We start from the raw sequence: 23283 nt of genomic DNA on the forward strand, positions 1-23283 counted from the left end.
ATCTGAGAACCGCAGTTTTGCTATTTGCTGTCAGACACGAGGAGCTAAAACACTGAAGAAACGCTGAATTGAAGTTTGCCCATTGCTGCCGCTGACCTTCCCCTTACAGTGCAGGAGTCCCCAGATGCCCTGCCTCTTGTCCCCACAACTGAGGCCCAGGAACAGGATCTGCAGAGCTGTACAGGAACAGAAGGCCAGCTGGAACCATTTCTAACCAAAGGTACTGTAAACCTAAGAGGACTTACCTCTTGTCGTTTAGCATTGCTTGTTCTCAGTTGAGACTTGTCTTGGTTGCCATTGCAGACTTGCTTGCAGCGTTGCCCTTCACAAGTCTCCCAGCTTGTGGGCCTTCAAGTAAATCTTATTTCTACAACCTTTCTAAAAACATTGTGCAAAACTTTCTTAGCTGCAAAGAAGATATTCAGCTCACAGAGTTTATTCAACTAATATTGGCTGTCCAGGCTCCCCGAGACACACTGCTTACCTCTGACTTTGTGCTTTTGCCTTTCCCGCAGGAAAGGGTTAATTGACTTTGCATTGGAGGGTTTAAAAAGTAGTTACCAGTTTATGAATTTGTTAACCTTGGTTTTATTCCCCTATATAATCCTTTACACTCAAACTAAGTATTGCTTTAAATGTACCAGTGATAAATCAATGTCCACAGTGTCCTAGCTATTTAAGTCATATGAGGGTGTAGGAAGTGTGTGCGCCATCCCCAATGGGCATCATCCGATTTAGAGAAACCAGGGTGTGTTTTGAAGTATATTAGAAGTGTTACATGTTTTGCTCCCTTCTTAGGAAGGCTTATATAACTGACTGTTACATAAATTAATAATTGTTTATCAAGAAACCTTGAGTTTAAGTGTTTATTTTAATAATTAACTGTGAAGCTCTGTTACAACCCTACTGCTCACATTGACCCCTCTTGAGATAGGCCTGACTGCTCAGTCACACTACCAACCTGTGTAGTACAGACTTTCTTCCGTCAATGTTTCTCCTTTTTTTTTCAGGGATAGGCCCCTCGGTCTCTGCATCAGAGGACCAGACAGTCGACCACGCCAGGGATTTGGAAGACTGTCGGCCCAACAAGAATTTTGCAGCCCACTCGTGCACCGATTTTGGATTCATTTTAGTGCATGACGCACAACCCTCCATGCCGTGACCTGTGTCGAGGCATCTCATGCAGGTCGGTAACTGACATTTTGGAGTGGCAGTCGGAACACCATTTGAAACACGAAACCCAAGGCACGGACATCTTGCGGTCCAACGAAAAATACAATCCTGATGGAGATGAGGAATCTGTGTGAGAAAGGCAATCCATTGAAAAATTAACTTGAAGGCTGAGAAAAGACACACTGCATCCCCCTGAGCACTCCACATAAGGTGGTGTGTACAGATTTCGATGTATACAAAAGGTATCCCTCGGATCTGGTAATAACTGCAAGAGTTAGTCAGCGACAGAAAAGAAATAATGGAGAAGCTCTAGCAGCTTCTGAAAACACTGCACAGAAGGTGCTGGATGCTGTTTTATGAAAGGGCAGATGCAAATAAATTAGAGGAAAGCATAACTCCAAAAAGAAAGCAAAAAAAAGGTGCCAAAAAGGTTCCCTACATCACAGTAGAAGGGATGAGTGCAGGAAAATGTTTCCATTCACCCAGGAGAATGTCCAAAAAATCCAGGTATCCAGCAAAAGGTGGTGGGGGAAATCACATGGACTGGGGATTTCACACAAATAGAAATCTTCCTTTACCGGTAGAAATTGACACTTATCACAGAGGGGCTGAAGGAAGGCACGTTTGTTCAAAATACTTTTTTTGGATAGCTCCATAACAGTGACAAATATACAAACATGTAGGGAACATGGGTAGTAAAGGAAGTTAAGGGGCAAATGCAACTTAAACACCCACTGCATATGGAGAGTACTAACAAAGTAGTTGAAAATTGACATACAAAAGAATGCATAGCAAAAGATCAATTCCAAATCCCCATGATGTTGAAATCCGAGGCAACATTAACAGACAACCTGACCAGTTGCAAGCACAGCTGTATCGACTCTCCTCAGTCATCGACCTCACCAGTCCAAGGAGCAGCAGCATAAAGAAAGGATCAGCTAAAGTCATGGAAGAAATAAGTAACTACAAATAAGACCATGGAGGTGTTGGGGCAGTTGGTGTGTATGGATTTACCATCCATTGGTAAAATGGCTGCACAAACACATGCAGGTGCAATGAAAAACCTATGTTTCAATGACAGAAAGACTACATCTACTCAGACTATTTTCATTACATGTATGCCACCACTGATCTCCCTAGCAGCAGAGCATGTAATCACAGCAAGGCAATTTCGCACCTCTGCTAAATAACTTCATAGTTTGTTAGGGAACTTTAAACACTGATAACATTCCTTTAAATTGAGTTGAAACCATCATAGACCCATAAGCAGATAAACAGGCAGGCTGGAGGAGAGGCAATCATGTTTCATTGGGACACACTTTACACTTTACAGGATGTAGCCCATGAAACAAGAGATGAATGAGGCAGTGACTTCACACAGGTACGTTGTGCAGTTCCTCAGCCCATTGGGAGAACACACACACATTTTCCCCAAACCACTCACCGCTGCCAACAAGGCCCATGGCGAAGATGGAATTATAGGACACCTCTGGGTCTGCATCATGGGAGAACTTGCTTAGTGTGTCCAGGATATTCAGCCGTGGGTTGGAGACTGAGATGAGAGCCAGGGCAAGAGGCACTGCCCTCCGCAGAGTGGGCTCACCATATCGAAGCTGCAAGAAAAAGGTGTTAAGAAGCTGGCATGGGAGCTACACAGGTAAGGGGAATCAAGTTTCGAATGGGAGTCAGTGACAACACACTCACATTTGGACAAAAACAGGTTATCAAGGTTCATATTGTTTATTTCTTGCTACTTCTATAAGACTGACTAAGGCTAAAGTAGATTTACAACACCAAGAATGTGCAAGGATTGACTTCTAAAGCCCAACTGTGGAATTATGCATCAAGCAGATTAACACAAACTAAACTTGCTTGTTTACCAAGGAGATTTTCATTAAGAAACAGTCTTGGGATGAGCTTCAGAAGCAAAAGAGGTACAAGAGATAATGCAAAGTACCAGTAGGAAGGCCGGCCGCCTAAAGGAATTCTTTTAAATGACACAATATAACCATTCAACTACAGTAGTATCTTTTGTACTTTCAAGTCCTTGGGTACCCCGACATTCATAAGCCTCGAATGTCCTCCCACACATGAAGGGGTCAGAATAGGAAGCCAAAACACATGCATGGACCGGGGGTCTGTCCAGACAAACCTGCAAATCTTTTCAACTACCATTACCAGGATGACGCGAATAAGCAGATTGAAATACAGAAGTTGGCTTGTAGAGGTTAGGGAGAATTCTCAGAAATGTGCTAATTCCTCTCTACCTTGGAGACCCCCCAGCAACTTTGCTGGATTTTGAGGACTTGAATTTTTAAACCTGGAGAGAGAGTGAGACCCTTTTTCCCCACTCTCTCATGTATTTTTGTTATGAATTGAACACGGTTTCTTTTGGTTGTGGAGTCTGACAAACTCCATAGGCATCATCTTTTACATTGTGTCACACAGTACCTTCAGTGCAGTGGCACAGTGAAGTCTTCCAGATTTCCAAGGTTTAAATACCTTTGCTTGGTTAAACTACTGTTTCCAAGAGCAGTGCAGTGAAATTGACTTAACTTACATTTGTAACTTTCTAGACCGAGCAGACACCATCTTACAATATGGTGCTGGACGGGTTACTTAGTATCCCCTCTGTCTAGTTTCTCATGTAACAATTTTATGTTACCCTTTCCTCGATGAATAGCTGGTGGCAGTGGTTTACTTTTAACCACCGTGATGTGCTTTTACCGCAGGCTGCGTTCGCACAAGGGTGCCTTTGTCAAAATGGCTGGGTCTTTTTTCGCTGTTCCTTTGTGGAAAGGTCCTTCTTAAGATTTACCCTGCCTGGTCCCTTTGTTAGTTTTGTATTTGGCGGGATTCACGAGTGAAACCAGTCTCTGGCTCCATGGTGTCCTGCAGCGGCAGGAAGCGAGGGAGGTGCCCCAAAACTCCCTGTGCTTATTCTCCAAGGTGACTGGTGGGCTGGCTGTCTGGCAAGGACAGCCACCCTTCTGGGAATCTGACAACTAGGGTGGAATGAATGGGAGAAACCTGCATAAAAGGAGAGTCTTTTTGTCTTAGAAGGCAGAGTCTGCCACTGGACGAAGGAATCCGAAGAAGAACTTGGAAGAGACGTCTGCTGCAACTCCTGGATCATTGGTTTGCCCGGTTGAAGTCGTCCTTGAAGGGGCTTCTCTGTTGAGGTGAACTTGGCGATTCGGACCTGCAGCAGGGCTTCTGAGGACAAACCAATGGTCCAGGAGTTGCAGCAGCCATCCTCTTCAAGCTCGTCTTCGGATCTTTCGTTCCAGTGGTCGACTCTGGCTTCCAAGCCAAGAGACACGCCTTTTATTCAGTTCTCTCCCATTCATTCCAGCCTAGCTGTCACTCACCAGCCAATCACCACAGAGTGCATTTGGGTCTCCTAGAAGACTAAGCACAGGGAGTTTCGGGCATCTCCCTCACTTCCTGCACCCCCCAATCCCCCAAGACATTCGGGCGCCAGATGTGGTTTTCACTCCTGTAGCTCGCCAGAGGCGAACAAAGGGATCAAACCTGGTTTGGCACGTAGAGCAAAACTCTAGAAGGACCTCTCCACAAAAAAATGAGGAAAAAGACCGGCACCTGTTTTTACAGAGGAGGCTCAAACGCCATCTTGAAAAACATGGCTACCGCGATTTAAAGCTACCGGTGTTCGCGGTCGGGAAAAATCATTGTAGTTTGTTGTAAAACCACTGCCACCAGCCATTTCAAGAGGAAGCGTAGCATTTGACTGCTACATGAGTATCTAGAGACAGGGGATACTAAGTAACCACTCCAGCACTCTATTGTAAGATAGGGTGTGTTGGGTCTAGGAATTTAAACAGATTAGTAAAGTCAATTTCACTTTACTGTTTGCCAGAGTAAGTAGTTTATCCCAGAGAGGGTATTTAAACCTTGGGAAAGCATGAAAGGATTTCCCTGTGCCACTGCACTGAGGATGCTGTGTGACACAAATGAAAAGATGATGCCTATGGAGTTGGTTAGACTCCATAACCAAAGAAAACACAAGAGTAAAACACATTTCAAAACACATGCGAGAGTGGGAAAAAGGGTCACACACTCTCCAGGTAAAAAAATCAAGTCCTCAAAATCCAGCAAAGTTGCTGGGGGTTTCTAAGGTGAAGGGAATTGGCACATTTTTGATAATTCTCCCTAACAGAGTCTGACATCTCCATAGGCATTATCTTTACATTATGTCACACAGGACTTTCAGTGCAGTGGCACAGGGAAGTCTTAAATTTCCCAAAGGTTTAAATACCTTCTCTTGGTGAAACTACTGTTTCCAAGAGCAGTGAAGTTAAATTGACTTTACTTACATTTTGTAACTAACACGCAGCACACACTACCTTACAATAGGGTGCTGGAGGGGTTACATAGAATACCCTTTGTCTAGTTTCTCATGTAAACAATTTTCATGTTACTCTTTCTACAATTAATGACTGGTGGCAGTGGTTTACTTTTCACTACCATTGTGTGTTTTTACCGCGGGCTGCGTTTGCAGCCACAGTAAGGCATCCATGGGTGCCCATTTTGTCAAAATGGCCCTGGTCTGCTTTTTTTCACCATTTTCTGTTGGAAATGTCCTTGAAATTTACTCTGCACACCAAACTAGGTTTGGTCCCTTTGTTCATTTTGTCTTTGGCAGGATTCATGAGTGAAGGCTGCCTTTGGCTCCAGTATGTCTGGCAGGGGCAGGAAGTGAGGGAGGTGCCTGAAACTCTGTGTGCTCAATACCCTTGGGTTACAGTAATGCAACCAAAAGTGATTGCCAGGCTGGCTGGCAAGGACAGCCACTCTGCTGTATGATTGACAGCTAGGCTGGAATGAATGGGAGAAACCTGCATTAAAGGCAAGGCTTTTTGGCTCGGAAGGCAGTCGACCACTGGACGAAGGAATCAGAAGAACAACTTGGAAGAGACGCCTGCTGCAACCCCTGGACCGTTGGTTTGCCCGGTGAAGCCCTGCTTATGTGCTGAAACTCTGAGTTTGCCTCGACTAGAGCAGCCCTGCAAGGACAACTTCTCTCCTTGAGTTGATGGGACCAATCAACTACAAAGTAAGCCCGTCTGGACATCCTCCCGAAGCTGGTTGCATCTCCACTGCTGCTGCTGGAACCGAAGAGCCAGAGAGAGGAACACCAGATTGTGTGCGTTGCTTTTAAGTCGGACCCGAGCGCTAGGAAGATCCGCCAGACTTCCCTGATGCAGGACTGACCAAGCCTGAGCCACCTCAACAGAGTGCTGGACCCCCGAAGCAAGGAAAGTCTGAAGTGGTATCAGAGAACCGCTGTGTTGCCATTTGCTGTCAGATGAGAGGAGCTGAAACACTGCTGAATTGATGTTTGCCCATTGCTGCTGCTGACCTTCCCATTACAGAGCAGAAGTCCTCAGACATCCTCCCTCTTGTCCCCACAACGGAGGCTCAGGAACAACAGGATCTGTAGAGTTGTACAGGAACAGAAGCCAGATGGAACCATTTCCTCTAACAAGAGGTACTGTAAAGTCTAAGAGAACTTGCCTCTTGTTGTGTAGCCTTACTTTCTCTCAGTTGAGACATGTCTTGCAACTTGTTGTCTTGTCAACTTGCAGAGTTGCTAAAGCTTTGCCCCTCACAAGCCTCTCAGCTTGTGGCACTTCAAGTGTTCTACCTTTCTACAAACATTGTGCAAGACTTTTTACCTACCTGCAAAGAAGATATTCAGTTCCCCCGGACACTGCAATAAACATTGGCTGTCCTGGCTCCCAGAGTGACTCTTCTTACCTCTGACTTTGTGCTTTGGCCTTTCCCCCAGGAAAGGGTTAATTTACTCTGCTTTGGAAGGTTTTAAAAGTACTTATCTGTTTATGAATTGTTTGTTTACCTTTGTTTCATTCCGCTATTCTATAGTTTTCACCAAACTTAGTATTGCTCTAAATGTACCAATGATAAATCAATGTCCACAGTGTCCTAGCTATTTGAGTCACCTGAGGGTGTTGAAAGTGTGTGTGCCATCCCAATGCGTATCATCTGATTTAGAGAATCTAAGAGTGTTTTGAATTATATTCAAGTGTTACATGTTTTGCTCCCTTTCTGAAGAAGGTTTATATAACCGACTGAAATAAATTCATATTTGTGTTATCAAGAAACCTTGAGTATAAGTGTTTATTTGAATAACTGCTGCTGTGAAACTCTGTGTCACAACATTACTGCTCACATTGACCCCTCTTGAGATCAGCCCTGCTACTCAGTCACACTACCAACCTGTGTAGTTCAGGCTTATACCAAAGGTTGGGTCCCTATTGCCAGGGGGTCAGGGTTATTGCAGTGCAACCAAAGGGTACTGCATACAATCTTGCCCAACAAGGACAACTCTTAAAAATGATACCCATAAAAAGAGTAAAAGATTCTGTGAGTGTGAAAAAGGTTCTCACTCACAGGGATATAAGGAAAAAGAATCCACCAGTAAAATCAAACGTTTCTGGGGTTGACACAGGTCAGGAAGATGCATCATTAACATAAAAATCTTACCGAACACAGCCATCTGCACAGATAAAACAGCCTGCAGCCACAAGTCTCAGCACCTACTAAAATTAAATGATCAAGTACTCACCAGCAGCAACCACGATGGCTGAGAAACTGTCTCGAGCTGCGGCTTGCGTGCTCGGTATTGGATTTCTGTGCCAATTCCCTTCAACCTTAGAGACTCCCAGCTCCCTTTGCTGGAATTTAGGACTTTTTAACTTTAACCCTGAAGCGAGAGTCCTTTTTCTCTCATTTTTTTTTTTAACTGTTTATTTTTTGAAAAAGGCAGGATGACAATTACACAACCACTTGCAACATCGTTAAAGCATTTTAAGCATGTTAACCCCCAGACCCTTTCCCGTGCCCCTCCCCTCCCTCCCCCTCCCCCTAGGTCCGGGCTCCCCCCTCCGGGGCCGTCTGTCCCGTGCCCCGGCCACTATGTGTCCCTTTCGGGGTTTTCTTGGTCTTTCAGGTTCCAGTGAGCGTTAATGGGTTTATAGGTCAGGGCTGGGAATCGCTGGTCATATTCCAGAACTGGGGCCCAGATGTTCTGAAATCTGTGTAGGGCACCCGCCTTTGCCGCCGTTACCTTTTCCGCCACCAGTATGTCCCAGAGTTTCGTCCACCACTGGGCCATCAGGGGGCCTTCTGGTTGTTTTCTCGGCTAGTAGGCACTGGGTTAGCAATTTTGCTCTATTGCCGGCCCGTGGGTAGATCGTTGGGATTGGTGCTCCCAGCAGGACGGGCTCCGGCGGGATCGCTGACCCAGTGATTTGCGCAATGGTCTCTAGGCATGTCTTCCAGAATTGCTGAGTCTGTGGACATGTCCACCACATGTGGAAAAACGAGCCTGGGAGACGCACCCTCTCCAGCAGAGGTAGTCCACTTGGGGGTTCATGTGATGAAGTCTGAGGGGCGGGCAATACCACCGTAGCATGATTTTGTAGGCGCTTTCCCTGTTTGTGATGCAGGTGGACAAGGTGTTCGTCCGGGTACAGATGTCCTCCCATGTCTGGTCTTCTATCGGGTGACCCAGGTCCGCTTCCCATTGGGCCATGCAGCGCGTTCTCGTGCTCAGGACGTCCCCTAAGAATTGCCTGTATAGGGTAGATATCTTCCCGCAGGCCGGGAGGTCCCCGAGTGTCAGTTCCAGGGTGGTAGGGGGGGGGGGGCGCGTTGCTGCCTGCAGAGTTTGGGGGTGTGTGCACCAGTGACGCAGTTGATTATAAGTATATCTGTCTCTTTCCTGGAGTTGGAATTTTTCTTTACATTGCTCGAATGTCAGGGGTACCCCCTCCCCGTATAGCTGGTCTATGGTTTCAAGGCCGCCGTTTATCTAGTTTTGGAAGGTGCGAGGGCTCGTGCCAGGTGAGAAGGCCGGGTTAAAGAAGACCGGGGTCTCAGGCCTCTCGGGACCCCCTTCTGTTTTAGCGCCCAATCCCAGGACTTTAGGGTGTGATTAGTTGCCAGGAGAAGGTCTCCCCAGTGTGTTCGGAGAGGGGGTGGGATGTGTGGCAAGAATCGAAGTGGTAGCAGTGTTCTTGACTGTTCCAGCTCCACCCATCTGGGGCGGTTTGTGATTGTCTGCCATACGTGGATTTGCACTAATTGGGCTGCCACCCTGTAAGCCTGTAGGTCCGGGACTCCCAGACCTCCCAATTTGGAACCCCCCGATAGCGTTTTTTAGGGGGATTCTCGCCTTCTTACCTCTCCAGATAAATTTCAACATCTTCCTCTGTAGGTTTCGGAGGGCTGGAGCGGGGATCGCCACTGGAAGGGAGGCGCAGGCGTAAAGGAATCTCGGGAGGAGGTTCATATTGCACGCTGTTATGCGCCCTAGCAGCGAGATCTCCTGTGTCATCCATCGTTTTAGGTCACCGTCCAGTTCCCCGAACAGCCGGGGAAAGTTTGCCTTGTATGCCTTGTATGTGTCTTTCGGGTCCGCTGAGATATAGACCCCCAAATAAGGGATCGCCCTTTCTTCCCACGTGGTTGGGCACATTTTTGCCAGTGGTTCCCGTTCTCCCGGGGTGAGGCCGATGCTTAAGGCCGTAGACTTAGCGAAGTTTACCGAAAAGCCGGAAACCCCGCCATAGCGGTCTATCTCTTCTAGCGCATGTCAGAGGGATGAGCTGGCTTCTGAAAGCATGAGTAAGACATCATCGGCATACAGAGCGATTTTATGTTGCGAGGGGCCGACCCTCGGGCCTTTGATCTGATTGTTGAGTCTGATTCTTTGGGCAAAGGGCTCCATGGTCAGGGCAAACAGCAGTGGGGACAGCGGACAGCCCTGTCTAGACCCGCAGGACAGGGGGATTGGGGCCAAATGGTGTCCATTGATTCTTAGGAGCGTCTTCGGGCCAGTATAGTTAGCTAGTACCATTGATTGGAATGTTGCCCCAAACCCGAAGGCCCCCAAGGTGTTTTTCATAAACGTCCAATCCACCCTGTCGAAGGCCTTGGTCGCATCTAGGGCCATTAGGACCAACTTCTGGGAGTTCCGGGCAGTAAGGTCCACCAGGTTAAGAGTTCTCCGGATGTTGTCTCCTGCCGCCCGATGTAAGATGAAACCAAATCGCCAAAATTTTGGAGTATAGGTTTGCATCAATGTTTAATAGAGCAATCGGCCTGTACGAGGCTCTCGTGGGTCTTTCCCAGGTTTAGGGAAGAGGATGGTGGTCGACTCCTGCATCGAGGGCGTCACAGATCCCGTCTCCTTGAAGGAGTTAAAAAGTGTGACCAGGTGGGGAACCAGTTGGGGCCTAAATAGTTTATAGAACCTTGCTGAGAATCCATCTGGGCCCGGGGCTCTTTGTTTGAGTGACTTGATGGCCTCCTCAATCTCCTCCTCTGTGATGGGTGCCTCCAGCTCCTCCCTTTCGGTGTCAGAAAGCCACGGTAGCGCCGCTTTACGTAGGTATTCCATTTTTTGCGGTTGGTTTCGTGGATTGGCCGTCATGATCTTGGCGAAGTAGTCCATCGCTAGCTGTTGCTTTTTGGGTTCCGAGAATTGGGTAACTCCTTTGGGGTCACGTAGGCCCGTGATAAAGTTGGTCCGGCTTAGTTTGGCCAGCAAGATTTTATTTGCCTTATTGTTCTTCGCGTAATACGATTGTTTAGCTCCGGCCATGAGTAGGGCGGTCTGTTCCGCATAATGGGCCTCTAATTTCTTTCTGACTATGTGCAAGGCTTTCTGTGTCTTAGGGGACCAACCCTTCTTGTGGGTCTCTTCTGCGGCCTTTAGTTCGTCTTCCAAGGCTGTCCGGGTTTGTCACCTATTTCTATGGTAGGCTGCTCCCTCGGCGATCAGGGTACCCCTGATGACTGCTTTCATTGCATCCCAGGTGTTCCCCACCGAGGTGTCGGATGCTGGGTTTTCTTCAAAGGAGCTCTTGATGGCTTTTGCGATCTTGTCCCTTGTAGCCATCTCATTGAGGATGGGGTTGTATCAAGTCCATCTGCGTGGGCTGTCAGATTTTGGGTTCTGCGCCCGGATTTCCAGGATCACTGGGGATCACTGGGGCATAGTCTGATAGGGCTCTCGTGCCGATGGCCACCTCCTTGACGAAAGCTAGAGTTTGGGGGGAGGTTAAGAGGAGGTCAATCCTCGAGAAGGTTCGATGGACGCCTGAATGAAAGGCGAAGTATTTTTCGGTGGGGTGAAGGACCCGCCAAGTGTCTACTACCACCAGTGAACGGAACATCTTGAGGAGGCTCAGTGCCTGGGTGAAGTCGGTCGGGGGGTGCGATTTGTCCTTTATGGGGTCAGGAACGCCGTTGACGTCTCCTCCGATTATTGTCTGGCCTTCTATAAATGATGAGAGGGAGGTACTTAGTGAGTCGTAAAAATGTGATTGCCCGGTGTTGGGGGCGTAAACCGAGATGAAGGTGTATAGGTCTCCTAGCAGAAGTCATTTGACCGCTATGAAACGGCCTTCTGAACAGGCTTTTGTTTCAAAAATCTGTGGGTTCAGGTCCTTCTGGAAGAGGATCGCAGTGCCCCCTTTTTTAGTTCCCCCTGAGGCGAAGAATTGGAAGGGGAATGATCGGGAGCGGAGCCGGCCATTGTCCGACCGTAGTAAGTGCGTCTCCTAGAGCATGGCTATTGCCCCCTCTTCATCCTGAAGTTTGAGCAGAATTGTTTTCCGTTTGGCAGGTGAGTTCAGCCCATTGACGTTTAAGGAGAGGAGTCTCAGGATTTGGTGATCTGCCAACCGGTCATGTTCCGTCAGTTGAGCTGACGGAGAGAGGGGAGCGTGAGCCGGGTGGAGGTGGGTCAACTGCCATTACTGTTGAGCTTTAGACGTGTGTCATCCTGCACTTGAGTTTTTAACATGCGCCCCCAACGGGGGAGCGTAACCTTAATTAACGACATTGTGTGTGCGGACGCAACCTTGGCCAACTGGGCCGATGGAGGAGTCAAGGTGTAAAATATCGAGGGTTTCCAAGGATATGATGTTGGAACTATCCCTGGGGTGGGTATGGACCGTGGGTGTGTCCCGCCGCCACCGTTGAAGAGCTCTATTTATTCAGGTATGAGCTGGCGGTTCTGTAGTGAGTGAGGGCGGACCGGCCGAGGGCCGAGGTCAGTGTGGCCCAGATTTCTGAGGTGCGCATCGCCCCTAGTTATCTCCTCTTGTGGTTTCGCTGAATCTTCGACCAAGAGGACCGCCTGGGCTTTGGGGAGGAGGGTGTTTCAGAGTCCCCCGCCTTTTCCGGATTCGGTGAGGAGGTCTCTTTGGGTGAGGTTGGCTGCATGATTGAATTTGCGTCCTCCAAATGAGTGATTCGTCGGACAGTGCTTCTGTATGAGAATTGTAGCGCCGTTGGGAACAACCACCTGTACCGCACCTGTTGGTCTTGGAGAAAGAGTGCTATGGGGTGGAGCGCCCTCCGTTTTTGTAGAGTGAGCAGCGAAAGGTCCTGGTAAATCTGAAGGGGGGAGCCCTGGAATGAGAAGGAGTCTCCTGTACAGCTAATCGCTGAGATGGCCTCCTTAGTTGTAAAGAAATGAACCCTGGTGATCACATCTGGAGGAGGGTCCGAGTCCACTCCCCGGCGCGGGCGCAGTCAGTGGGTCCGATCTAGCAGTAGTTGGGATTTGTCTAGATCGGGTAGCAGGGCTTGAAAGAAGTCCCCTATGTATTCCGTTAACTTGTTGTCGGGGACAGAGGATGGGACCCCTCGGATCCAGAGATTATTGCGACGCGCCCTATTTTCGAGGACCTCCTGTTTAAACTCCAGAATCTCATTTATCTTGCAGGGCGTTGGATTGCTGGATTTCTCCAAGGGAGGCAGTGTGGGCTTGTGACCGATCCTCGATCTCCCCCAGACGTTGTTCAACCTCTGTTACCCTCTGGTCTGTCTGCTCTACTTTGGAGGCGAGTTCCGCTAGGCAAGAGTGAAATTCAGCCTTAATGTCCCCCATAAAGGCCACCAGATCCCCTCTAGTGGCAAGAGCGTCTTTTTCCTCTGGCTGTTTCTGTGGGGTCAGTTTGAGAGGGCCCCGTTTCTTGCGTTTGTCCGCCGCTGCAAACATAGTGGGGATGTCCGCGGTTTTGCCGGCTTTCGTTTGCCTGGACATGGTGGTTGTATGGAGGGGTCGCGTTGGGGAGTTTCCGGCGGCCACCAGGGAGCCCCAAGAGTGTAAAGGAGGGCTCGTAGGTGAGCTCTCCTGGTGGGCACCCCCAAGGATCAGGACTTGCGACTTCTCGAGTGTTGACGGGTTGGTTGATTAAGTGTGTCCAGTGGTGGCTGTCGTGAGGCGTTTTGCGTGGGGGGGGCACCAGAGGTCCGTTGCTTTGATGAGCGCTGGATGAGCGTGCTTGGGCGAGGATGTGGGCCGGGGCACCCCAGGAAGAATGTAGGGGGTGAGGGTTTGTATCTAAATGGGGCTTAGCTGGAAGTGTTTCAGCTGGGCTAGTGTGAATTTGTGCTCTCAGCGCCCTTCACCGGGAAGGGTCTGCGCTCTTTGCGTGGGGAGAGGAGGCTGTGTTCCGGAGGTTCTGGGCTGTGCCCCTGCGCTGCTTAAGGGGTCGAGGGCATTCCCCCTGTTGTTGCTAAATTCGGTCTGGGCCTGTGGCAGACGGATAATGCTGGGGAAGGTCTTGTCGCCGCTCGGCTCCGCCGACAGGGTTCCGGGGGTGAGAGGGCCCCTGGTGGCTGCGCAGGTATAGTTGCAGCCGCGGTTCTCACCAGGGTCGCGGCCGGCTCTGCCTCCTTCTGGGCCCCGGTGGGTTCCGTAGGTGGGACCGCGGCTGTTTGCGCTGTCGGTGTGCCCCTCCTCTGCCAGCTTCTCTCATCTCAGCCCGTTCCGCTCGTTAGGGTTAGCGGGCGTCCGCCATCTTGTTTTCCTAGGAGGACGCTGGGTGCTGGGTTTGAGAGGCAAATTTAGGCATAACGCGCGCGCGCGTTAGCAGGTCAACCTCGACCTCGGCGTGCTTCAGAGGTTCCGGTCACCAAAGATGATACTGGCGATCACGTAGCTTCGCTGGAACCGCATGATAATCGCGGCGGCGGGTCCTCCACGGGAGGCTTCAAGGGAGCGACCGCATCAGTGGCGCTCCAAGGCACGCCCCTCATGCATTTTATTTTTAAATTATTTGTATTGGCAATTTAAAAATGTACACACAAACAATACCTCCTTCTCCCCTCTATATCTGCCCCCCCCACCCAAAAACTCCCCTCCCTCCCCCGACCTGCATTTTGGAACATTAGTGTTGTGTTCTCCTGTGGCCTCCAAACAGTTCATCTTCGTTATGGTATGTCCAGTATTCTCAAGCTTTGGGGGCACCATTGCATCATGTAATCCCCCCCGTAGATAGTCTAATATCATTCCCCACTCTTGGCGGAACTTGTCTGTCCCCTTGTATTCCTTAAGTGATCAATTCCATTGCGATTATATCCCATATTTTGCGAAGCCAGTCGACATTCGTGGGGGGCTCCTTTCGTTTCCATTTCCTAGCTATGACTGTCCATGATGCTATCAATAGGATCATGTATGCCTTGTGCTGGGGTTTTGATTGGATCTGGAATTCTGGGTCAAACAGGTCACACATCCATTCTTTTAGGGAATAGGCTGGGGGGCCCAGGACCATTTTCTGGATCTGGGATTTGATGTCTTTCCAAAAACCTTGTAGACTCGGACAGTCCCACCATATGTGCCTCACCCCTCCCTGAGCAGCCCCTCCAGCTTTCTTTGGAAACCCCCCCCCCCCCCGAGTACATTTCGTGCAGCCTGCCGGGGGGTGTAGTGCCATTGCACCATCATCTTGTACCATGCTTGCTGGTCTGGATGGACTTCGTTAATTTCGGGATTTGTGCCCAGAGCGTATCCCAGTGGTTTGTAGGCATTTCTTCCCCTATACTATTCAGCAATTTTTTCATATAGTGCCCCCCCACCCCTTGCAGTAACCCATATGATGGCAGGCGTTTGTCCCCAGTGTGTGGTTAAGAATTTTTCTAACAGGGTCAAGTCCCTGAACCCTGCTTGACTTACCTCTGGTTGTTTCAACGAGCGTCTCAGTTGATAGTATTCTAATCTACAGTTTCACACAGGCCCAGGGCTCCCTTGCAATTTTTGAAGGATCTGAGCTCCCCCCTCTCGAACATGTCTCCCACCTTCATGCAGCCCACTGCCCTCCAGCTAGCAAATGAACCATGGCTCAGTCTCAGAGAAACTTGTGGGTCCGCAAACAGCAGGGTGAAAGAGGATAAGCGCGTAGATAAGCGACCTTGCCTAAGTAGCCTGTCCCATGTGTCACAAAGTACTGAGAGCATGTGGCTCAGCCCTATGTTCTCCGGTCTATACTGCCTGTTCAGCCGCAACACCTTCCCAGGTGGTCCGGTGTTAGCCCCAAGTTTAACGGTTCGATTTTGCCCTGTTGATTTTCAGCCCTGAAACTTTCTACTGCTGAGAGTTCCTGCATTAATGCTGGTAACAAGGAAGTTGGTTGCGTCAATGTCATCAACATATCAGCAAAGGCTATTTTATGTTCCTCGCCCTCAAAGCATATCCCCTGTATCATCCGATTGTGCCTGATGGACTGTATGAGTGGTTCTAGGTATAGCGTGTATAGGAGCGCGGACAGTGGGCACCCCTGTCTCGGGCCACGCATAATTTGTATTTTTTTCAGATAAACGCGAATTGATGGAGTCTCCTAGTGGGACCTTTATAGACCGGTTTTACCATCCAAAGAAACCTCAGGCCCACTCCCATCTGATCTAGTGCCTCAAACAAGAATAGCTATTTGACGCGGTCGAACGCCTTTTCAGCAACAAGTGCCATTAGGACCGCCTGCACCTCGCTTCGCTCAGCCTTTTCTATTAAGTGAGACACCCTTCTTCTGCTGTCCCACGTGAGTCTACCTCGAATGAACCCCGACTGGTCAGAGCCTATCAGTTCAGGCAGAAGGGGAGACCATCTAGCCGCCAGAACTCCCGTTTAGATCTTGGTGTCGAGATTTAGAAGCGCAATGGGGCGATGGGAGCCACAGAACCTGGAGTCTTTATTAGGCTAGGGGAGCACTATCACTTTGGCCTCTGTTAGGGAGAATTCTCAAAAATGCGCTAATTCCCTTCACCTTAGAGACCCCCAGCAACTTTGCTGGATTTTGAGGACTTCATAGTTTTAACCTGGAGGGAGTGTGACCCTTTACCCCACTCATGTATTCTGAAAAGTGTTTTACTCTTGTGTTTTCTTTGGTTATGGAGTCTAACCAACTCCATAGGCATCATCTTTTCATTTGTGTCACACAACACCCTCAGTGCAGCGGCACAGGGAAACCTTTTCAGACTTTCCCAAGGTTTAAATACCCTTTCTGGGATAAACTACTGTTTCCCAGAGTAAGTAAAGTGAAATTCACTTTTCTAGTCTTTTAAATTCCTAGACCCAGGCCACCCCATCTTAAAATAAAGTGCTGGAGGGGTTACTTAGTATTCCCTAGGTCTAGATACTCGTGTAGCATTCAAATGCTACCCTTTCCTCTCAGAATGGCTGGTGGCAGCGGTTTTACAACGAACTACCATGATTTTTCCTGACCGCGAACACTGGTAGCGTTAAAACAGGTGCCATGTTTTTCAAGATGGCGTCTGACACCTCCCCCCCCACCGTAAAAACAGGTCCTGGTCTTTTTTCACTGTGTCCTTCTAGAGTTTTACTCTGTGTGCCAAACCAGGTTTGGTCCCTTTGTTCATTTGCCCTTGGCGGACTTCAGGAGCGAAGACCACCTCTGGCACCCCAAGTGTGTGGGGTGGGCAGGAAGTGAGGGAGGTGCCCGAAACTCCCTGCGCTTGGTCTCCTAGGAGGTCCAATGCACTCTGTGGTGATTGGCTGGCTGACTGTCCGGCAACGACCGCCACCCTAGTGGGTGAGTGACAGCTAGGCTGGAATGAATGGGAGAGAACTGAATAAAAGGCGAATCTCTTGGCTTGGAAGGCAGAGTTGACCACTGGAACGAAAGAACCGAAGACAAGCTTGAAGAGGACGCAGCTGCAACTCCTGGACCGTTGGTTTGCCCGGTGAAGCCCTGCTGCAGATCCCAATCGCCAAGTTCACTTCGACAGAGAAGCCCCTACAAGAACGACTTCTCCCTTTGAGTTGGTGGGACCAATCAACTCGACAGTAAGCCACCTGGATACCAAAGTCAGAGCTGGTTGCATTTTCCCCATAGTGCTGCAGGAATCCGTATAACCAGGGAGAGGGACACCAGTTTGTGTGTTTTACTACAGCTACTGGAATTGAAGAACTGCCAAGTGCCATCTTTTTGACCAGTCCCAGTGCAGTGCCGGAGTCCCGACGTCCTCTGTCTTTGTCCCCACGACTGAAGCCCATGAACGGCGAGATCTGCAGGAACAGAAGTTAGCAGCTGCATCTTTTTCTTCATTGTAAAGGTACCGTGAAATACTTGAACGTTTTGCAACTCTGAGGCCTAATCAGCTTGTGACCGAACATATGATTCTTCTTTTTACAAACTACTTCTGAAAACCTTTACCATTTACTGAGCAGAACTGTTTTATCCTATCCAAGACTTTGGCCTAGCCTAATGAATTGACTGTTCTGGTGAACTCAAAGTATTTGCACTGTCTAAGAATAATTGTAACCTTTCATGTCCTAATCTTTGCCTTTTTACTCTTCTTGAAAAGTATTCTGAATTAGTATTGAAGTATATTCGTGTGTGATCATATTGCCTCCTTCTTAAGAATGTTTTATAACTGACAGTTAAATTAAGTATTTAATAAAGAAACCTTGAGTGTAAGAGTTTATTTCAACACTTGCGATTGTAGACCTCTGTGTAACATCATTACTGCTCACATTCCCCTCTAGGGATAAACCTGGCTGCACAGCTCCGCTAACAAAAACACTGTAGTACAGACATACCAAAGGTTGGTTCTGCTTACACCTGTAGTCTTAGTTGTGTGTTGTGGTCCCAAAGGGTACTGCATACAAACTTTGCCTAACAGCCTATGCCATGGATGGGGTCACCGCCCCTCTCTTTATAAAGGAATTAAAGAGATTCGCCAGTTTTGAGCTCAAGATGGTTTGGAACTTCTGGTAAAAGCATGCCGGAAACCCATCTGGACCCAGGGTTTTATTTCTCGGGAGACCTTTAAATCACTGCCTCCTCCTCGTCCTTCGTGATTTCCTCTTCCAGTCGAGCGCCGTGTGTGTCAGAGAGTTTGCGAGTGTCGGATCGACCCAAGTATCTTTACCTCATTTCGGCTAGGGTTATCAGACTTATACAGGGAGTCTTAAAAGGTTTCAAAGGACTTTATAATCTTCTCCGTCAGTTGTAACCGTCCCATCTACTTGTTCCAGGAATGTGATGGTATGGTTCGCCTCTGCCCTTCTCAGCTGTCTAGCTAGGAGTCTATGTGCCTGTTAACCTGTATATAATAGTGCTGCTTAATCTATAATAGCTGGTCAAGTGGCACAGCACGTCGAGCGCTCGCTTTGACATCCGCGCAGAGCTTGCTAACGCAGGTCTGAATCCCGGCAGGGCCAAACTCAGCCTTTCATCCTTCTGAAATCGATAAATGAGCACCACACACTGTGGGTAATAAGCAGCGCTCAGATACCAGAGGGTTCGTAGCACTATATAAATGCGTTATTATTTAGAATAATGCTCTTTCTGCCTTTTGTGAACTGGTTAGCACCAACTGCGCTCTGAGCTCCTTCAGTTTTTTATAGTTGGCCCTGTTCTTATTTCCCAGACAATGTTTGTCTGGCCATCGCTATCTGGGCTTTTAAGTCCCGGTCTTTGGCCTCCCACAATTTCCATTTCTGGCATAATTTCACCCTGAGGCACCACTTAACATGCCTCCCAGATCCCTATCTGCGATGTTTCCCCAGAACTCTTTTTTTAAAATAACTTTATTGGTTTTGAACAAAGAAAACGAGACACACCATAATCAATAAGACATTCACAATTGTATATCTGGTATCTGTTCTTCCCCTCTCCCAAGACCACAGGAAAAGCATTGGAGACCTTCATATCAGCTTACGAGCCGGGGCTGCTGCTTCTGTCTGAGGTGCGATCAGGCGCACTGGGGTGGAGCAACAGTACTGTCAGCGCTACCCAACGCTGTAGTTCTTCACTAGAGTCAAGTCTTTGTTCTTGGATTGCTGTTTCCCATGCTCCGGTCTCAGCTGTTATCCACTTACTAAGATCTCCCCACCATTGTGTTTCACTTGGGCATTTTGGGCTTTTCCATCCCATGGCTATACGTCTTTTCGCTGTGATATATATTAGGTCTTTAAGTCTATTAAGAGGTTTGTTTTTCCTGCTGCGTCTGTAGTTGCTCAATGTACAAGCCACTGGCCTATGGACTTCCACTTCAATGTCCGCCTCAGCAACTCTATCTCTTATTCGGGTCCAGAAATCTAGTATTACTGGGCAGCCCCAGAACATGCAAGTCATTCCGGCCTTGGGCTCGTTGCATTTGGGGCACACTTGGGTTTTCACGCCCTTGAACTTTGATATGGCTTCTGGCGTGAGGTAGGCCCCATTAACAATGTATAATTGGATGAGTTGCAGGCGGGCATTCCTGGAGATCTTCTTGTGGTAGTAGGTTATCTCTTACCATTCCTTATCTTCGAATTCCAGTCCCAATTCGCTTTCCCATTTAACCTTGCATTTGAGCTCATTTCTGGTCGTACTTTGCATCAAGGCCTCGTAGAGGCGTGAAGTTTTGTGGGCTCCTTCAGCGGCGTTTAGCATAGTTTCGATGGTCTTGTGTTCTATAACGGGGTTAGAGGAACTATGTTCCCTGCATGGCCAGCGTTACTGCCCTATGGAGCAAGAACTGTCCTGAAGGTAGCCCTGTGGCCTCACTTAATTCCGGAAAAGTTAAGATCTCTTGTTCATGAACCAAGTCTCCCAGCGTAGCTACCCCATAGGGTTCCCATCAGTGGTCGAAGTGAGCGGGAGCGGTGCTCCTCTACTTTTTAAAATTATGTTTTACAGCTCCTATACTTTTATTTTAAAAAGAAACCATTCCGGAATGGTTTTGTTTTAAAAAGAAAGTGTAGGAATAAGTTGAAACATGCATTTTACGTGCTCTGAATGTTCCCTTAAACAACAGGTGCAAGTGTTTGGGTGTTTGTATTGTGTGTGGGAGAGTGGGGGTGGGATTTTTGGGGAGTGGGGGCCGGCCAGCAGGGAACATAGTTCCTCTACTTCTTTTCGTACACTTCGATCACTGGTTCCCATTGAGTACGAACTTCTATGTGTCCCCATGCTTGTTTTGCCATAATCGCTGCTATGAGAATTTGTGGTGAGTATGGGTCTGTTGTTCTGACTGTTTTGCAGGCTCGTTTCCAGAGCCGGATTCCCAGCTTGGCCATGTATGGGAAGTGTCGCGTAGTGTTCTTTCCAGTCCACAGCAGGTCTCTGAGTAGCAGGTGAGGCAGGGCGGGTTGGAGGAGGCAAGTGTCCACTGTACTCTCGTCGGCATTCCATTGCATCACGTGCCTCAGCCGGCTAGCAAGGTAGAATAGCTCGAAGTTGGGGACTTCCATTCCTCCTCTCTCGTAGGGTCTTTGGAGTGTTTCTAACGCTACTCTGTGCCTACCGCTTTGCCAGAGGAATCTCCTGCAGTTTATGTTTCTGAAGAATGAGGGGGGTGGGGGATGTCAAAGGGGACGCTAGTGAAGTAATGTAAGAGGCGGGGGAGTGCCACCAACTTGAGGAGGCCTGCCCTTCCGGTCACAGAGCGGGAGTCTACTCCAAAACTCCATGGATTTCTCGAGGGAGTCCCTAGCCCTGACCGTGTTGAGGATATGCTCCGTGTGCAGGTTTCGGTGTATGGCGATTCCCAGGTATCTAAAGGATGTCATTTGCCATTGGAGGTCTAGTAAGGGTAGGAGCCTGTAGTCTTCACTATATAGTGCTGCGAGGGGGGTAGAGACAGGACTTGTCCTTGTTGATTTGGATTCCGTTGCATTTGTGGAATCTGTCTAGGGTCTCGAGGACATACAGTAGGTGGTGTTCAGGATTATGTAGGTACAGTAGTGTATCGTCAGCATACATGGAGACGAGGTGGGTCACACCGTCTTTTTTGATACCTCCGTCAGCGTATTCCTGTCTGAGGGTGGCAGCCACGGGTTCGGTGGCTATGATATATAACATGGGGGATAGTGGGCATCCCCGTCTGGTGCCTCTATGGAGGGATCATTTGCTGAAATATGTCTTATTCGTGCGGACCCTGGCAGTTGGGTTAGTATAGACTAGCTGGGTCCATTTAAAAAAAATCTGGTCCTATCCCCATTTTGACCATGGTGGCATACAGCCACTTCCACTGCACTGAATCAAAAGCTTTGGCAGCGTCTAAAGATGCGACAGCATATTTTTGAGGTCTTGACTCTGTGCTGTAAATAACATGGTGTAGCCTACGCAGGTTCTCAGTGATGGAGCGCCCAGGGACGTAACCAGTCTGGTCTTGATGGATTAGTCGGGGAATCACTCTGCGCAGTCTGTTCACTAATAGGGCTGTTAAGATTTTACTGTCTATGTTTAACAGAGAGGTCTGTATGAGCCACAGTCGGCTTCAGTTTCCCCAGAACTCCTAACCTATTGTTAGGGAGATTTCTCAGAAATGTGCTAATTCCTCTCTACCTTGGAGACCCCCAGCACTCTTGTTGCTGGACTCTAGGACTTGTTAATTTTTGACCTGGAGCGAGTGAGACATTTTTCTCACTCTCCCATGTATTTTTCTGTGATTTGAACACTGTTTCTTTTGGTTGTGGAGTCTGACAAATTCCCTAGGCATCTTTGCATTGTGACACACAGCACCTTCAGTGCAGTGGCACAGGGAAGACTCAGATTTCCAAGAGCAGTAAAGTGAAACTGACTTTACTTACATTTTCTAACTTTCTAGACCCAGCACACACTATCGTAGCATAGGGCCTGGAGGGGTTACTTAATATCCCCTTTGTCTAGTTTCTCATGTAACATTTTTATGTTACCATTTCTACAATTAATGGCAGGTGGCAGTGGTTTACTTTTTACTACCCTTGTGTATTTTTACCGCAGGCTGCGTTCGCAGCTGCAGTAAGGCACCTACATGTGCCCATTTTGTCAAAATGACCCCGGTTGTCTTTTTTCACCTTTTCTGGTCAGAAAACATCCTTCTAGAGTTTGTCTCTGCGCCAAACCATGTTTGGTCCCTTTGTTCCTACGCCTTTGGCGGGCTTCAGGTCTGAAGACCGCCTCTGGCGCCCGAGTGTCTGGGGTGGGCAGGAAGTGAGGGCGGTGCCCAAAACTCCCTGTGCTTAGGAGACCCAAATGCACTCTGGCATGATTGGCTGGCTGGTTGTCCAGCAAGGACAGCCACCCTGCTGGGTGAGTGGCAGCTAGACTGGAATGAATGGGAAGAACCTGCATAAAAGGCGAGGGTTTTTGGCTTGGAAGGCAGAGTCGACCACTGTACCTCACACAACACATCCTTGAGGGCCAAGTTATCGAAGGTTTCCCTTAAGTGCTTAGGTAGGGGACTGCTCTTTGCGCTTTTATCTTTAGAGGGGTCCCAAGCAAAGTTGAAATCCTCTGTTAAGACAATCTCACTCTGCATATTTTTCTAATTTTAGCAAAGTCTCCTGAAGGAATGTGACCTGATTGGCATTGGGTGCATATATCTTCCCCCAAGGTAATTCGTTCAAACCCAATTTGCATCCGCAAGAATAAGCATCTCCCCCTTGTCCTCTAATGTAGCCAAGATTTGCGCTTGGAGGCAGCCTTTACGGCCTATTAACACTCCTGCCGTTCTGCCCTGGGCATTTACTTGGTGTATGAGTTTAAAGTGTTGAAATCTAGGCAGTGACCTATCCGATTTCTTTATATGGGTCTCTTGGAGCATGATGTCTACCTGGCAGCGCTTGATCAATCAGTCTACCTTTTTACGTTTAACGGGCGAGTTTATTCTTTGTGTGTGATTTTAAGTGACATTCACCTGGTGGGAAAAGCCTTTACTTGGAGTCAGCACTGAGCTGTCTCCCTACAAGATGATGTTCTGCAGGTCTGGATCCACCCCACCCCATTCCCCCATTGTGCCCTTAATCCCTCCCCCCTGAAATACCTTAACACCCTCCTA

General features: G+C 48.5%; 1 protein-coding gene across 1 annotated transcript in view; it reads right to left on the reverse strand.

The window, feature by feature from the left end:
- Positions 1–23283, reverse strand: part of PSMD2 (proteasome 26S subunit ubiquitin receptor, non-ATPase 2) — a 674802-nt gene that overhangs the window by 181341 nt on the left and 470178 nt on the right. Inside the window, exon 17 of the mRNA XM_069618807.1 lies at positions 2618–2786. Within this exon, the coding sequence (XP_069474908.1) occupies positions 2618–2786 (169 nt within the window). The remainder of the gene's footprint in view (positions 1–2617; positions 2787–23283) is intronic.

This window comes from Ambystoma mexicanum, chromosome 10 (genome assembly GCF_040938575.1).
Source record: "Ambystoma mexicanum isolate Mex_15411 chromosome 10, UKY_AmexF1_1, whole genome shotgun sequence".
Taxonomy (NCBI): domain Eukaryota; kingdom Metazoa; phylum Chordata; class Amphibia; order Caudata; family Ambystomatidae; genus Ambystoma; species Ambystoma mexicanum.